Source organism: Anneissia japonica, unplaced genomic scaffold, assembly GCF_011630105.1.
Source record: "Anneissia japonica isolate Jap-2015-1 unplaced genomic scaffold, ASM1163010v1 scaffold652_len952628_cov199, whole genome shotgun sequence".
NCBI classification, from domain to species: domain Eukaryota; kingdom Metazoa; phylum Echinodermata; class Crinoidea; order Comatulida; family Comatulidae; genus Anneissia; species Anneissia japonica.
This window is the reverse complement of record NW_022757608.1, coordinates 504,720-521,063: the sequence shown is the minus strand read 5'-3', so window position 1 is coordinate 521,063 and position 16,344 is coordinate 504,720. Positions and strand designations below refer to the sequence as shown.

At 33.0% G+C, this 16,344-nt stretch overlaps 2 protein-coding genes across 2 annotated transcripts in view; one reads left to right on the top strand and one right to left on the bottom strand.

The window, feature by feature from the left end:
• Positions 1-532: 532 nt before the first annotated feature.
• On the bottom strand, positions 533-3,926 carry LOC117124819 (A-kinase anchor protein 14-like). Its single transcript, XM_033271150.1, has 4 exons — positions 3,786-3,926; positions 2,537-2,860; positions 1,874-2,053; positions 533-1,280 (listed from the first exon to the last, which is right to left on the bottom strand). The coding sequence occupies exons 2-4, from the start codon at positions 2,798-2,800 to the stop codon at positions 1,143-1,145; spliced, it is 582 nt and encodes a 193-aa protein (XP_033127041.1). The 5' UTR covers positions 2,801-2,860; positions 3,786-3,926; the 3' UTR covers positions 533-1,142.
• A 179-nt stretch (positions 3,927-4,105) lies between these two features.
• The window catches only part of LOC117124818 (cell division cycle protein 16 homolog), a 29,585-nt gene continuing 17,346 nt past the window's right edge, over positions 4,106-16,344 (top strand). The window contains exons 1-7 of the mRNA XM_033271149.1: positions 4,106-4,251; positions 6,692-6,746; positions 7,388-7,485; positions 11,720-11,758; positions 12,147-12,275; positions 13,597-13,756; positions 14,888-14,982. Coding sequence (XP_033127040.1) covers positions 4,159-4,251; positions 6,692-6,746; positions 7,388-7,485; positions 11,720-11,758; positions 12,147-12,275; positions 13,597-13,756; positions 14,888-14,982 — 669 coding nt within the window. The 5' untranslated portion in view covers positions 4,106-4,158. The remainder of the gene's footprint in view (positions 4,252-6,691; positions 6,747-7,387; positions 7,486-11,719; positions 11,759-12,146; positions 12,276-13,596; positions 13,757-14,887; positions 14,983-16,344) is intronic.

Below are 16,344 nucleotides of genomic sequence, written 5' to 3'. Positions count from 1 at the left end.
GGGGGGGGTGGGGGGGGGGCAGGGCAAGATTTTTCACAGATGTAGGGTAGGGCTACCACCTCAGCCCCATCATGGTTTGGGCCGAGGTAAGAAAATTTGTAATTATATCACTTCTATTTTTTCCGCAAAATGACAAATTTTATAATATTATTCTCTTTTTTTCTCATTTTTTTTTAAATAATTTGAAAGTATGTAGGGGTCCAGCCGGGGTCCCCTCTCTTTGAATCCTCCACTGATCCGCAGTGGTTAATGACTTTTAACACATTTATGTTTATTAAAGCACATGGTGATACCATCTGCACTGACTTTCATGAGAAATGTTGAAAACATGCAAATAATGATTATGATTTGCGGGAGATTCTTGCTTGTTTGCAGAAGTGCAGAAGTTTGCCCCTATTTCTTGGAGACTTGCGATCACTGAAAATAGCGTGAATGAAATTCTATATAATCTTACAAATTAATTTAATATTAATGTTACCATCAACTATTGTTGTACATCAGTTCAGATGCCAGAATCTACTACAAAATATAATGGAACATTTGTTTTACTAATATAGAATACATGATAGAATTTACAGTATGCAATTCAATTCTATATGCAATAGTTGGTAATAGTGCATTATGGTTATTATTAACATTGGTTAGAACTCTGCAATTTACCTTTCCTAGTACCATTGCAGCCCTAGTTCTAGTCTCTGTGGGGTTGTGTTGGTTTTCACATGAATTTTTTTTTTTACTTTATAATTTCAACATTAGTTCTCATTATGTCATTGTGGAAAACACCTGTTTACTTTTACATGCTCATAAACATTTCATAGTACTGTTCAAGAGAAAATTACTGTAAAAAAAATAGGCCTACTAAAAACAAATGAAAAAAAATCAAACCAATATATATTCTTTTAACTTTTTTATTTTTCAAGACAATATTATTGATATAATGATATATACAAACTGTACAACAGAGTCTAAGTCCGAATTTTTTACTCTTTTCCAATTGACTTTTATGAAAAAAGAAATTAAAAAAAAAAAAACTTTCAACAAAGAAAACACAAGTAAATAGCATTACAACCACACAGTACAGTACTGGGTTTCAGTTGCTTGTTAAATGGGTGTGACTGGTAAACTGGGTTTAACAGGTTTTATCAGAAGTCAATCGCATTCATCATGAGGGTTTTGTTTTCAATGACGTCCTTTAACCACCGACTTCTGAACCGCGACTGTCCTGGTTTGTGCACCAATCTGTTTGTTTCAAAGATGTAGTAAACGTCCACTGGAAAATGCTAGCAGAGTAAAAGGAAGGAAGGACTTTTAATAGATAATTAACAATCACAGAATTGGATAATGATGTTGATAGTATTTGATGATGTAGTGATGATGATGTAATGATGATGATGATACATTAGTAACGCTAATGATGTCCAAGATGCTGATATCACCAATGATGTACAATACTTTTTATTTTTAACATTAAAACATTGTGAATCTTGCCCTAACATTTTGTCTTATTCCTGGATAAAAAGTGTTCTGTTTTCTTTGTTATGAAGAAATTGACATGCCTGGTGGAATCTAGCAAATTTATTTATTTCGCTCAGCATGGTGGTACTCTTTGCCAGCTAACTTCTAGGAGTCAATTGCTAATTACAGTAGTAAAAATGTTCATACTGCAGGTATCATAAATGCAATGTGGTTAGTTTCTGGACAATTTTTTACTGCTTGCATGAGTGTGGTAGGTACCAATTTCAGGAGATTTCCATGACTCGCCGGAGACCTGCAGCCCCTGCTATTTTCATGGTTGGTACTGTATGCTATGTATAAATTAGGTGTATGGAAAAACATGTTGGCTGCAAAGCATTTATGCAATTACAAATACTACCTTTGGTTTCATTTTAGACACTTCAATGGTAAAGTAGACACATGCAGTTGCTCTTGGTATTGGCTTCCTGCGTGTCGGTATGCTCCACCGAACCTGATAACGATATTTTTTACTAAAATCATCCTCTTCCTCTCGTAAGAAGTCGATACAGTACAACCAGCTGTCTTCATAATCCCAAGTCTGAGTAAAAAATAAAAGGGAAAACGGTACATAAAAAAAAAATGTTTGAAATTAAAACATATGGTGTAGATCCCATTTGCAAAACCTAGTCCCACATAACCAAAAGTTAACCCCTGATGGTTTTATCAAGGTGTTAATCTTCTAATTACCTCCTGCTTATAGTAGATATATTAGATAAAAAAAATAATAGAAAGGCGCTTTAGAGATATACCGATAGGATTGGACTGAAATTCATTTGTCTCTCCTCTAATTTTTTTATTATAAATTCCTTTTTGTTGAATTTACCATGCCTTTGCATTGAGCATCACCATCCGGAACAAAGAAAGTTGAATAAATAAATAAGTATAAAAAAAAAATGAACAATGACACCTTGACAACCAACACCCTAGTATGGGTACAACAGTGGCCCTAGCTGGGAGTTGGTGTCCTAGCCTGAGCCAGCTCAAGTTGTGTATTATTATTAACCATACAGTATATACTTACTTGCACAAATTCATTAATCTTCTTCTCTCCTTCCTCAACACTAAATTCCTCAATAGTCATCCAAACTATATCTTTGATCTCGTAGTCTTCAGTTTCTCTGTAGAGCAGGGTGCTGTAACTCCTGATAGATGATAGAGGTCTCCCATCCTCATCTTCGTTGACTCCAATGTCTTTGAGGATTCGTTTCCTGGCATTGTCTATGACCCGGTCAACAAGTTCATGGGCCTGGTTCTCAAAGCCTTCACTATCACCATTTATATTCATCTTGTAAATACTTTTTTTTTAAATTTCAAATGTTGTGTTCAAAGTTACATTGACAGGAATCTAGGAAATAAAAATATTAATGTCTATTAGCATAACTTTATTTACAAAATCAATTTTACACCCTTAAAAGGACCTCAAGAAAATCGTTTCCATATCTTTGGAGAATGCAGTGTAATTGTTGTTATTTTGAGAATAGCAAAGAAAATGACTAATGAAAGTGTAATTTAAAAAAAATTTATTATATATCATAATATATATATATATTATTATTATTATTATGTTTTAAATTAAAATGTGTCAACGTGCAGTATAATTTTATGATGTTCTTATACTGTGCTACAGTATTATCAACTGATGGTTCATACATAATTTGTCACATTTGTAATATTGTATTTATAGTAAAAATAAAAAATAGATACATCTAATGACATTTTGTAAAAATACTAAAAAGGAATACTTGAAAATCAAATATTGAAATAAAGATTTGTTTAGTAGTAGTAGTAGGCCTTTATACATATTTAGTGAATTCTGTCTGAATGTGATATGGGATGAATTTTGTATTGTACTATTTCCATTCAACAAACAAGAAAAATTATGAAGTTAAAGATTAATTAAAGTCCAAATCCACACTCCACGTTGTTGTTATGTACAGAACGTAAGTTAGGCCTAAGTATTTTTCAGTATGACTACAGATACAGATATAAACAAACAAGTAAAAAGAAGTAGACCGGGGGTTGACAGTCTCCTTATTAATGGCCTTATGTTATTAGGGCCTAGGCCTGTGTAGCTCAGTTTAGGCGTTAGAAGGCTAGGCCATGCTAGGTAGAGTATGATGACTACTTCCTTAGTTAGGGGCGGCCTTGCTAGGCCTCTCTGTCTCTCTGCTGACTGAGTTAGGGCTCGAGTTAGTCAGGCCTAGCCTAGCCTAGCTTACTTACAGAACAGTGACACACACACATTCATAATTATATCGTACTATACTTACAAGTTACATATGTCTACTGTAGAAGGTTTTTATAATCAAAATATTTAACCTAAACCGGACCATTCGAATGAGACCGATCCCTTGTGTTGATTGTTAGTTTGTTGACAAAATACACCGGAAGTTGACAATTTCCATGGTTGCTTTACCCAAAAAGGAGTAATAATTTACTTTAAAATATAATAATTGTTTCTTCTGAATTGTTTATAAAAATAATTAAAACTACGTAATATAATCTATAAATATTTATTATTTATTTTATACTAAATATTTGTCTTAGTTTAATATATTTTTTTCTAATTATTTTAATGTTATTGGCCTAGGCTAGCCACTGGGCAAGTAAACATTGAACTTTCAACTCATCAGCTCAAAAGTCATGGCGGGTGAAAACGAAGAAAACATAACAACGAATGAAGAAAGTACTCGTCTAGACAAACTGCGTAATCGAGTAAAACAGTATATAGATAAGGTTCCTTCTTTTTGGTATTTTAATTACTTATGTAATATAATTATTAATATTTTATTCCAGTAAATGCCAACAATATAGAGTAGATCTTAGTCCTACAAGCCTAGGCCTAGGCCTATATGCTAGGCCTAGGGGCATAGAGGCTAAGGCCTAGACCAGGCCAGGCCACGACACTAGGCATAGGATAGGCGCCTAGCCTTAGTTTAGAGGCCTCGATCCCACCCAGGTCTGAGCCAGGCTTTAGTTAGGCACAGGATAGTCTTAGGCCCAGCCTATTCTAGAAGGAGGTGGAGATTGTCCTAGGCTAGGGTCTAGAAAGGCTACAGTAGACCACCACAAGCACATGTCGCAGCCCGACCTTTGCCGGGGAACAGGTAAAAATGGCAAAAATCCAAAACGGCAATAAGTCAAAATGGCAATGACCAAAACGTCAAAAAAAAAAACAAACCAAAACAGCAACACTTTAAGACCAGAACGGCAATGGACCAAAATGGCAATAAGTCAAAACCAGTTGACCATAAACTGTAGGCAACACAGTTAGTAATTGATTTACCAAATCAACAATAGTTTGCGTAAAAACGCCTTTTTTTAAATTAAAAGTAAGGATCCATGGGCGTTACCTTTAAAATCCCCCTCTTGATTTCGCACCTTATTAATGAACTTTAAAGTGCTGTTAACTTGTATTTACCTCTGTTTGATGGTTTTATTTTAACTGCTGTTACTAATTATAACAAAAAAAGTACAACTCATTTTAACGTACCATTCTGATTCAATATTTATTTTGGTATATCATCAGTTCAGTTCTCATCATCAAAACATTGTACAGAACAGATAAAATTCACACAAGGCAGGACAAAAAAATACTACAATAAAAAAGATGATGCAAGGATGGTCTATGAAAGTTTTTTTTAAGAAGTAAAACTTAATTCTAATGTGGCACTTCATAAAACGCAATTATAAACATGAAAGTGTACAATTATTATTACTAATAATAATAATATAATAATAATAATAATAATAATAATACTAATAGTATAACATACAAGTTCAATAGTAAAAAGATTGGGGGAATCACAATATAGAAGCAGTAAACATTTAAATAATTAAAACTTTAAAATACACACAAAATGAGGCTAAACAATTTATGTCATAAAAGTAAAAAAGCGCGAAAGAAAAAAAAAACACTTTTTTAAAGAATAACAACATTAATAATGATAATTAAAAAAAAAAAATAATAATAATAGTAATATTAACAACAACAGCAATACAACATACAAATTCAAAAGTAAGAAAGATTGGGGGAACACAATATATGTAATATATACAATATAAAACCAGTGAACATTTAAATAATTAAAACCTTAAAATACAGATATGAGGCTAATACGAAAGTAAAAAACAGAAAGAAAAAAATAATAATAATTGTAAAATTACAATTTTGCAAATGTAATTGCTGCATAATTGCATTATTGGTATATTAAGATTTGGTCAAAGCCTAATTTTTGTCAAAATGTGCTCAAGTCTTAAATCGGCCCTTATTTTTCCGAAATGCGCATACAGATTTCTAGGCCAAAGTTTTTGCGTGGACGAGATATTCCCTGCGTAGGCCTTACTTGACTTAAGTTACAGTCTGGATCTAGCCTGTTAAGGTAGCCAGACTGTTAAGGCCTGCACGGGGAATATATCTGCAAAAATTGGCCTAGAAATCTGTAATATTTCAGATTTTGCTAAAAAATTAGGTTTTGAACTAATCTTGATATATAAACAATGTATTATGCAGTAATTATGATTCTGCGCAGCTAATTTCCTAGTGATTTTCCTTGCAAATTTGAGCTGATTTTTTAAATGGTTGAAAGAAATAGTTGAAAAAATAAACAACAAATCAAAAATTTTCTTTATACAAAATTCAAGACAATAAAAGACAAGTAAAAGTATATTGTGAACTGTTCAAGTTATTAGTTCATGAACTCACTCCTCCTTAAACAATATTTAATCTGTATTTTGTAGTGTCAGAGATTTTCAGGCGTATAATTTACCTCAGCATTTTCCAGTATACCTGTACTTATGTAACCACTCCTAAAACACTACTAAGGAATAACCTTGCATTGTTGCAGTAAAAGGCATTGGCTTGTTCTGTCCTCCTTGACAATAGTGTGCCTATTAATAACCGGCACCATTTTTCTCTAGTCTCATGTTATTCACGATGCAAAGTTTCAGCACTAAATGTGATTCTCGGTAGAAATAAATGCTGTAGACCTGGTCGGACTTGTACTAATTTCTGGATAAGCAAGTTATAGTATAATTCATATAGTATTGTTTTTGAGACTGGTAAAAAGCAGGCCAGATCCCACTGAAACATAGATGACTACTTCCCTATGCTATGGTTTTTTTTTTTTTTTTTTTAAACCAGTTAATTTGTAATGTGATAATTTTATCTCTCCAGCACCAGTATGAAAGTGCTGTGTTTTGGGCCGATAAAGTGGTCACAATTTCAAAAGGTAAGTATGAAAAGTATTATATGGGTAGCTTTACTTTGAAAAATACCTAAGTTGGCAGAGGTTTAGTTAACTGGCTGTGTGTCTGCTTATAAAATATATGCTGCTGGCACTCTCAGGCCCATCTACAGTATCATTTCTTGCATGCCTTCCACAGTAAATTTGTATTCATTATTTTTTTTCATTGACTCTTGATATTATTTATTATTATTATTACAAAGCATTTCCAATGCGCCTTTTCAAAAGCGTTGTACATTAAAACATTTTTTACAAAGATAATAGCTAAAGTACATTGAAAAAGATGGCAAATATATAACTATGTTTTTTGTTTTTTTTTAAGTTTGCACACTGAGGACCAGGCAGATCTCAAAAGGGAGGATACTCCATAGTATATCAATGCACATTTCATGTGCTTTTTAATACCTGCAGACTTATACAGTACATACATAGCATTATTGCGCTGCTACAGAAGACATTACCATTTTGAATACCATTTTGCTTGCTACATGCAAAGCAAAAGTTGTGTCCTTACTTGGGAAGGGAACTATACAAAAGAATATGTTTTTGTACAATGAAAATTACATTATAAAATAATTGCTTTCCTATCACTGATAAGTGAGAAGAAATTCATCTTCTAATTTCAGATGCATTGGCAGATGTGTACATGCATGCTCAGGCATTGTACCTCACCAAGCAATACCACCGTGCTGCTCATGTACTGAAATCACGCGACCTACACAAGGTACGTTTTTAATGATAAAAGCCAGTTGAAATTTGAATAGATAATTTCCATCATGAACACATCATCACATTCTTTTCAGTTGCATTTAATGGTATTTTTGTTCAGTCGTTAATCACAGTAAAATTTAGAACACATGTGGTAATTTTTTGGTTGCTAGTTTGAGCCCCTGTGCTTGGCATGTTTTAGCACTGCATAATCACCATCATGTAGTGCGTTATTGGACTGCATGTTGTAATTTCAACTTGAAAGGAGAAAAAATAGCCTCATTATCATACTTTATTAGCTAGGTTTTTGTGCATTTTGAGGTGCAGAAAATTTGGCTTTAGAAATTGGTTCGGGTTGCCAAAGAATCATTTTTAGGTTGGTAACAATACATATTAATTATCCTAAAAAAACTCCCGAAAAAAGCCGCCTTAGGCGGCTTTCACGAGTGAAACTGTCGAAAAAGCCGCCTTAGGCGACTTTCACGAGTATGAGGGTACTGGGACAGATCCAGATACAGGTCTCCCTCCAATAAAAGACCCCTCCAATTAAGGATCACCTCCAATCAAAGACCACTATTCTGTGGTCCCAAATTAACAAATTACTTTTATCTTTATTATTGTAATGAGAGACAGTAAGCTGCTAAGGACCATGGAAACGTGGTCTTTAATTGGAGGGAGACCTGTGTTTGCAGAAGGAAAAGGGGCATGTGTAGATGACATAAGTGTGAACAACATGGGGAACAATCTGATCTTGTCACCTTCCCATCTTCTGAGAGTTATATAACTTAAAAGTAAAAAAAAATATTAGAATAGTTTGACAAATTAGTCTCATAAACTGAACCTCCCCCTCCCCACAAAAAAGCAGCTATTGGCTATTTACCAACTTTTTCTGTCCAATACAAAAGCATTCTAACATCTTAGGGTAGAGGTCCGGACATCGCCGACCCTTACCGTCTCTGGATCTGCTACAGGTGTATCATAATGTTTGATAATCAATCTGTGAAGACCATTTGGAAAAAAATGCAATATGTTCATAATATAATATTTTTTTAATTAAATTTTAAAAAGACCTTTGCATATGAATTACCTTTTAAGTAAAGAACTATTGTGAGCCAATAATTTTGTTGTTTATAAAGTTGACTAAAGCAAACAGTCAGGTTACGTAAGATACTAATAATTAAAATATTATAAACTGGATTATACAGAAAATGCTAAAATGTTAAAGCTGTTGACATTCGTCACATATTGACATACATACTTTAAAATGGTCACTTTATAATGTATATTCTGCAGAGTTCTCACCACGCTGGTCGGCGGTGGTCGGGACCGTCTAGCACTCAACATTCCCAACCAGTATTTTTAGGTTTCCGACCACCACTATTTTTGCAATTGATCATGGTAAAAAAACGTAGGCTAACAAAATACTTTCGTTATACACGACTACTAGAGTAGGGAATTGAGGTTTGTTGTTGGTAAATAGGTGTTAAATTATAATTACTGTTTGTTAATAAAACGTAATCTAAGTTGGAATGTATTTCAGTCATTAAATATATTACTGAATCACTGTGTTAACTTTTCAAAAACAGTGATAGGAGTTGGAAATATACCTAATTGTTTTCTTTTCACTCTACGTGCGTCATGAAAACATACAACTTGAGCAACACTGTTTATTCCCACTCTCTGCATCCACCCCAACCCGTCAGTACAGCATGGTCTTTCTCTCTAATCGACTGTCAATGTTGTTTTGGTTAGTGACGATGTGGGAAAATATGTTTGAATATAATATTAACAATACTGTATTTGTTTTTACTTACTTTATTTATGATGATTAAATATCTTACAAAAAATTACACACATATTATTCTATGCAATATGACAGACATTACTACATTCTCTGTAGAGTGGATCACGTGGTCTTTGTACAACGTGGTCTTTTTCCTCGATGCTCTTCACTCTCGATCAGGGCTCGAACCGACTAAAACGGTTTGGACGTTTCTGTTGTTAATTACGACGTGGGAAATGCATTTGAATATAATTAAAATTGTAATTAACTTTGTTTATGACTGAAAATCGTACAAAAATACATGTTTTTAGGCCTAGAAGAATATCTTTTTGATTTCGTGGTTAATGGATGTATTTAGCATGGAAGTTCCACGTTGAGGCGTAGGCCTGGATAATTTGACAAGTGTGGTCTTTCAAATACATGAGTAAAGTCGTAGAGCAAAATGAATACACATATTTCAGCTCATAATATCACTTTTATTTGAAAAGTTTCACAGTGATTTAATAATTAATTTATGATTGAAGTATAATGCTAATGTACCAAGTCAAATATGTTTAATAAAAAAAAAAATTGTAATTAAACAGCTATTAACGAATGTCAAACTTCATGGTTCAATCTTTTTGAGTCCTAACTGTTTACAAAATACATGCTTACCAATTCAGGGATTCCACCATTTTCGTTGATTTGCCGTCGATCGATCTGTGCATTGTTCAGTGATCAGTAGAACTTCCTTAGTTTTCACAAATATTTGTTTTGATCTGATTTTGATGTAGCGTGAGAAGTCCTTGTCCAATATTATAGATTTGAAGTTTTTACGTTAATGCAATACACAATTATAGAATGTATTGTCTATGAAAGTCACTGTTGTAACAAGTGTTCAAATGTTTGCAAATCGAAAACAAATTGGTTTGTACCAGCTGCTTTTAACAATGTATGTTTATTTATGTTTGTATTATTTTATTCAGGCCTGATTTATGATGTCGGTCTAAACACAAATCACTGAGAAACAAATTAATTTTCCAAACAAGTGTTCAAATGTTTGCAAATCGAAATCAAATTGGTTTCTACCAGGTGCTGTTAACAATGTGTGTTTATTTATGTTTGTATTATTTTATTTAGGCCTGATTTATGTTGTAGGCACTACACACAAATCACTGAGAAAAAAATTGATTTTCCCAAACTGCTATTCAGAAAATCTATTTTATTAAAATGCTTAAATTTACATATTCAGTTCATTTTGGCGTAATGTGCTTGAATATTTCAACGTATGGCACCACAAGCAACACACTGATTCACACACGTACTGCTGAGGTTCAATGAACTTGTAAATAGCGATACTTCAATTTAATACATTGAGTAGAATCCCTATTAAGGGGATACCTTTGGGACCAAAAGGAAAGTGTCCACTGAATAAGGGTTGGCCAGTGTTAAAAGATATACTTTCCCTAGTTTTTGTGGCCAAAAAAAAGTGTCTCCTTAATAGGGGTGTCCCAAAGGAGGGTTTCAACTCTATGTTTATAAATTGAAGGAACGGTATTTGCACCGACCGATTAGGCCTACGGATAAATTACTCAGAGCTGTGTAGCTAATTTTGTTATACTTTTTAGATGTTTTCTATCAGAAGCTTGGTTTCCTCTTCCTTTGCCGGAAAATCTATGATCCTGAGCACCTTTTACTGCTCTACAAGACTCAAATCTGCCCCTAGCTGGAGTACTGCTTCTATATTTGTGGTGGTGCCCCTTCGTCTGTTGTCACTGTTCTTGACAAGGAGCAGTCCAAAGCAGTTAGGCTTATTGGGGATGAATATCTCACTTACTCCATTCAAACACTTGCTCATCATTGTGTTGCTGCTCTTTCCATTTTCTACCGTAACTTCTTTCAACTTTGGAAAATGCTCGGAAGAGCTCAAATCTATCATGCCTCTCTCCCTGCTCATGTAACCCGGTCGACTCATACTAGCCATCAGTACTGTACATTATTTTTACTCCCTCTGTTCGCACTGTCTTCCACTCTCTCTCTCCTTCATCATCCAAACCTCTATTCTCTGGAATTCTCTTTTTCCTTCTTGATTCCCTTCATCCCTTTAACCTAAAGATTATTCAAATCTCTTATTAACAAACTCCCTCTAACCTCTCTAGCCTAGTTCTCATCGCTTTTTTGCAGGGTCTTGTTATAGGTTTACCTTTGTCCTCCATCATCAAATTAAAAAAAATATCATTTTTTTGCGATATTTTAATGGGCAGAAATAGGAACTCAAAATGTGCCAATAATGGTAAGACATTTAAAAGGATGGTGCTACATATATCGGCAAGAACTGTGCATGCGTGCGTCTGGACGGTAAATCGTCACAAACATTTTGTCATTACTCAAATTAGTATATGATGATAGTTGTGTAATGTAGTAAAAAGCATAATTATTAATTAATATTAATATTTTGTCTCAATATTTGATATCAATTCTATTTCAGTGTGAGGCTGCATGCAAATTCCTAGTAGCCAAGTGTCATGTAAGTATTCATGTACATGCTTGAGGGTGGAGGGAGGGGGGATGTGATGTGTGAGGAGGGCATGTGTCACCAACATTTGTATTTTTGAAAGTTAACAAATAATATAGCTAAATCAAGTGGTTTTTCCAAAGTTTTGATTCAGATTTTGAGGTTAAGGACAGCAGTGCCACCAACATTTGTAACTGGAAGTTTTGTTTAAAAAGAAAATAGCTAAATCCAGATATTTGTGATTCCAAATTTTTTGTCATTGAATTGTCAGAGTATAACCATTCCCAATTTTAAGTGGATTTCTTAGCCAGCTCCTGAGTTTGAACTCGGTATGGTGTTCGTATTGCATTTTTCTTCTTAATTTACAATTCATTATTTTGTTTTCATTGTTGTTCCTCAGGTTGAGGTGAAAGAATTTCAAGAAGCCTTGGATATTTTAGAAGGGGCTGATGAAGTCTGGAAAACACCAAACCGAGGTGTTGTAACTTCCAATAAGACAATCTACACCAGTCAACTTCAAGTTACTAATGTAAGTTATTGCTTAAAATGAACAAATATTTTGCTTTCCAATTACAAATAGGACTTTTTAAACCAAATATTACCATAACAACATTCTTAACTATACACTTTTAGCATTGCAGCGTAATTAAACAGTGACAAGCGCTCACACAGTGTGATGCAAGTATATTTATCAGCCAACCACCAGTTGATGATTTTTGAACCATAAAACATCATAAAAAAAAAAGTTTGCAGTGATTAATGCATTCTATCCTGGTCAATTTGGTAACAAACATCATTGAAATTATTTTGTGTATTCTATGTTATGTGTCTTTCAAGTATTAGTTTGTGTAACCTTTCTTGCTTACTATCTTTGTCTATGTTTTATTGATTGTTGGCGACCAAATGCCATGGAATGCCAACCTTTCCTTACCTTTGCCATTCTCAACAGATTGATGTTGCTGTATCTACACCAGTCCAGGCTGCAATACCGTAAAGAAAGTTGTCCTCTGGCGCCCTCTATCTCTCCTTCCATTAATCTTGCCTGTGAGAAATAAACATTCCACCCCCTCTCCTTCCTCATGCAATGCCCTAAAAAGTGATGTTGCAGTTTCTTGATCTTCAAGAAGCATCTGTTAGTTACTATAATACACTATATATTTATATTAATTTAAAAAAAAAATTTGAAACACTGTTTAACCTTTAATAAAAAAATATACAATTAATTGATGGTGCTTAGAGGTCTTGTTTATTTGCACCTTATGAATCAACCTATTATTATTATTATTATTATTATTATTGTTATTATTATCATTATTATTATTATTATTGTTTTTATTATTGTTATTATTATTATTGTTATTATTATTATACTGTATATGATTGAATTAATTAGTCAATGAGTGCATTCATATTTTTATACTAATGTAACATATAACTTTGAAACACATTTAAATATAAATTAATAATTGACCATTTTTACGGGTATATGTTTTGGGTCTGATTTGTGAATTAGGTTTGGGGTATTTGTTAGGTTCCTTGATGTATAATTAATATTTAGTGTGTACAGTGGTATGTGTAAGTTACATGCTTGTATTGTGTATGGATGTCAGTAGGAGTTAGTGAGTTGGCAGTAATAGTTTTTAATTTTTAACAGCTCTTGTCTCTTTGCAGCCCTCTGCTTTCATTTTTAATGTTTGTTCTGCTGAAAATATAAATAAAATAAAAAGTCCTGAAGAATCAATGATTAAATGAGTCAATGAGTAAGTAATGAATGAATGACTTAGTGAGTGAATAAGTGAATGAATAAAGTTAAATTAGCTTTTCTATTATTGTGTTTTTACACCTTCTAGGTTGGTAGCAGTATTAACCTTCTAAAAGGCAAGATCTTTGAATCATTGGAGAATCGATTACAGGCAACTGAGCATTACCGCGAGGCCCTCAAGCAGGATGTTTATTGCTACGAGGCATTTGAATTGCTTGTAAAACACCAGATGTTATCTTGTGAAGAAGGTAAACAACAGTTTCCAAAGGCAGTTGATTAATAATCAGAAACCCAACAAAAATTTATAGAAAGATTCATGTACATCTAGCAAAAGAAGGCCTTGAAGGATTATTCTAAATCATGGAGAGAATAATTAAATTACCGTATTTATTTGAATAATTGCCTCAAGGGTTTTTGAGGGGGCGTTTAATCAGTGGAGGCTTTTTTTTTTTTTTTTTTTGGAACTACAACAAATTATTACTGCCAAAATGTGTTGTCGCATGATCATAAAGACTTTGATCCCAATCAGGTTAGAAATAATATAATTCTACTTGAGTAGAACATTAATAAAATGTGTTAAGAATGATGTTACTTCCATTAGATTTAGTGGGGCGTTTATTCGAGGGAGGGAGTTATTCCAAATGAAGTTGTAGAGGGGGCATTTATTTGAGGGGGATTGATGTTTATTCAAAGCGGGGCATTTATTCAAATAAATCTGGTAACTTCCTTTGCAAGCTCCCAGCAATTAAATAACTTAAAAATTACTGTTTTTGTTTTTTTGTTTTGTTTTTCTTTTTTATTGGGTTTTCCCCCTGGTTGTCGACATTTTTACTTATTATTTTTTTTCTCATACAAAATAATTTTTATTGTATCTTAATTTGACATTACTCTAGATATACTGATACTGCCGATAATTCTTAAATAGTCATAAAGAAGAGGCATTTTATGAAAATTGCTTTCCTTGGCATGACATCTTTAAATATTTATATATATTTAAAAAAAAACTAAACCCCCATCCTTTATAAATGAAATGTTGGAGTATCTCTTTGCCTTTAATTTGTGAGCTTTGTTATGTTTTTTTTAATACGTTTTCTGTGTAGTAAAAACAACAGAAAATGTTGTCTATTTTTGTACAATTTTGAATTTCTACAACACAGAGTTTCATCTATTTATTCTATACTGGATCGACATGGAATGCACTGATTAGAGCTTGTCAACAGTTAGGAAGAGTTCAGAAAATGAAATATCTTATGCAATAAATGTAATTATAAAAGTTGAACAAGGATGGAAATAAGGAATGAATATGGAAGTTTGTATATTATTGCCTGGCATTTATGGGGTGCATAAAATGTGACTGTTAGATGTTCGTTTGATTTCAGAGCGACAGCTGATTGACAGTTTGCCATTTAATTCACAGTGCAGCGATGAGGAAGCTGCCATCGTGAGGGCAGTGTACATGAGTATTTTAAAGAAGGTGAGGATAATAGAGGAAAAAATTTACACTTTACATTTATTACTAACTACCATCCATTTTAAACAACTTATTTTTTATATAGGCCAATAACATACTGATTTAACAGAGAAAAATCACACCATTTTTTTATTTATTTCAACAATATTTTGTGAGGGTGGTCCATCCAGCCTGAGCTGATCAATTGGGACCCTCAGTACATACAATTATAACATAAGTATAAAAATTAAACTTGATCTTTAACATAAGCAAATTAATTAAATTAAACCAGGAAAAAATTAATAATAATAATAAAAATCAGGAAAAAAAAATATGGGCCTACAGTATATAAATTATATATAATAATGATTTAAGGAAAACATTAAAATTAAAAAAAATTTAAATTAAAAAAAAATTGACATATTGGACAGAATAATAATTGAAATAAAAAATAAATCAAAAGAATTAATGAGAAGATATTTAATTGAACTAACAAAAATAGAAAAATTATAAAAGATTATAAAAGATAAATAATTTACAATTTAAAACAGAACAAAATCATGATTAAAAATATTGCAACAAAAAGAGATGGCCACAGGGAAAATTACACAAGATTGGATGAAAGATAGCTAAGAAGGTTGAGTTTGAAAGAAGAGAAAGAGAAAGTAGAACAGACAATCGGTGGAAGAGAGTTGTAGATGTAAGGAGCATTATAGCTGAATGAAGTTTTAAAGATTTCTAGATTAGGCATAGGAATTAGAAGATCACCTTTAGTGATTTTTCTTGTGGTCATACGGCCATTGGCAACAATCTTTTTAAGGCATTGACAAAGAGTTTGTGGAGCAAGGTTATGAAGAGCTTTGTAAGTTAAACAGCAAAGTTGAAATTGAAATCGGAGTTGAAGGGGAAGGGTATTAGCTGATCTGAAATGAGTGGGAGTAAGGTGAGTGGTAGGAGGAAGTTTCAGTAAGATACGAATGGCTCTGTTCTGGATCTTCTGAACTTTAGATAATGAGGTAGATTTTGATCCCCAAACTGAGCAACAATAGTCAAGGCGAGAGAGAAACAAAGAATTGTAAAGTATTTGAAGGGTAGAATCATTAGTAAATTGTGAGGTTCGTGCAAGATGATAGACAATAGAGTTAAGTTTCTTACAAAGAGAAGATGTGTGAGACTTCCATGTTAGAGTGTTATCAATAATTACGCCTAAGTGTTTGTGGGACGTAACGGATAGAATTTTATGGTTATCAAGATGAAGATTAAGATTGTTATTAGCGGATTTTAGTTTGTGCGGAGAACCAAGTAGCATAGATTTAGTTTTTTGAATGTTAAGAGTTAACTTGTTAGATTTTAACCATGAAGATAGAAGATGAAGGGTAGAGTTTA

Excerpts from the sequence above, each read along its gene's own strand:
- LOC117124819 (XM_033271150.1), bottom strand. The coding sequence starts at position 2,800 with ATGAATATAAATGGTGATAGTGAAGGCTTTGAGAACCAGGCCCATGAA. Across the intron at positions 2,054-2,536 it reads AGATTAATGAATTTGTGCAA|ACTTGGGATTATGAAGACAG; the intron begins GTAAGTATATAC and ends TTTTTTACTCAG. Across the intron at positions 1,281-1,873 it reads TGTCTAAAATGAAACCAAAG|CATTTTCCAGTGGACGTTTA; the intron begins GTAGTATTTGTA and ends TTACTCTGCTAG.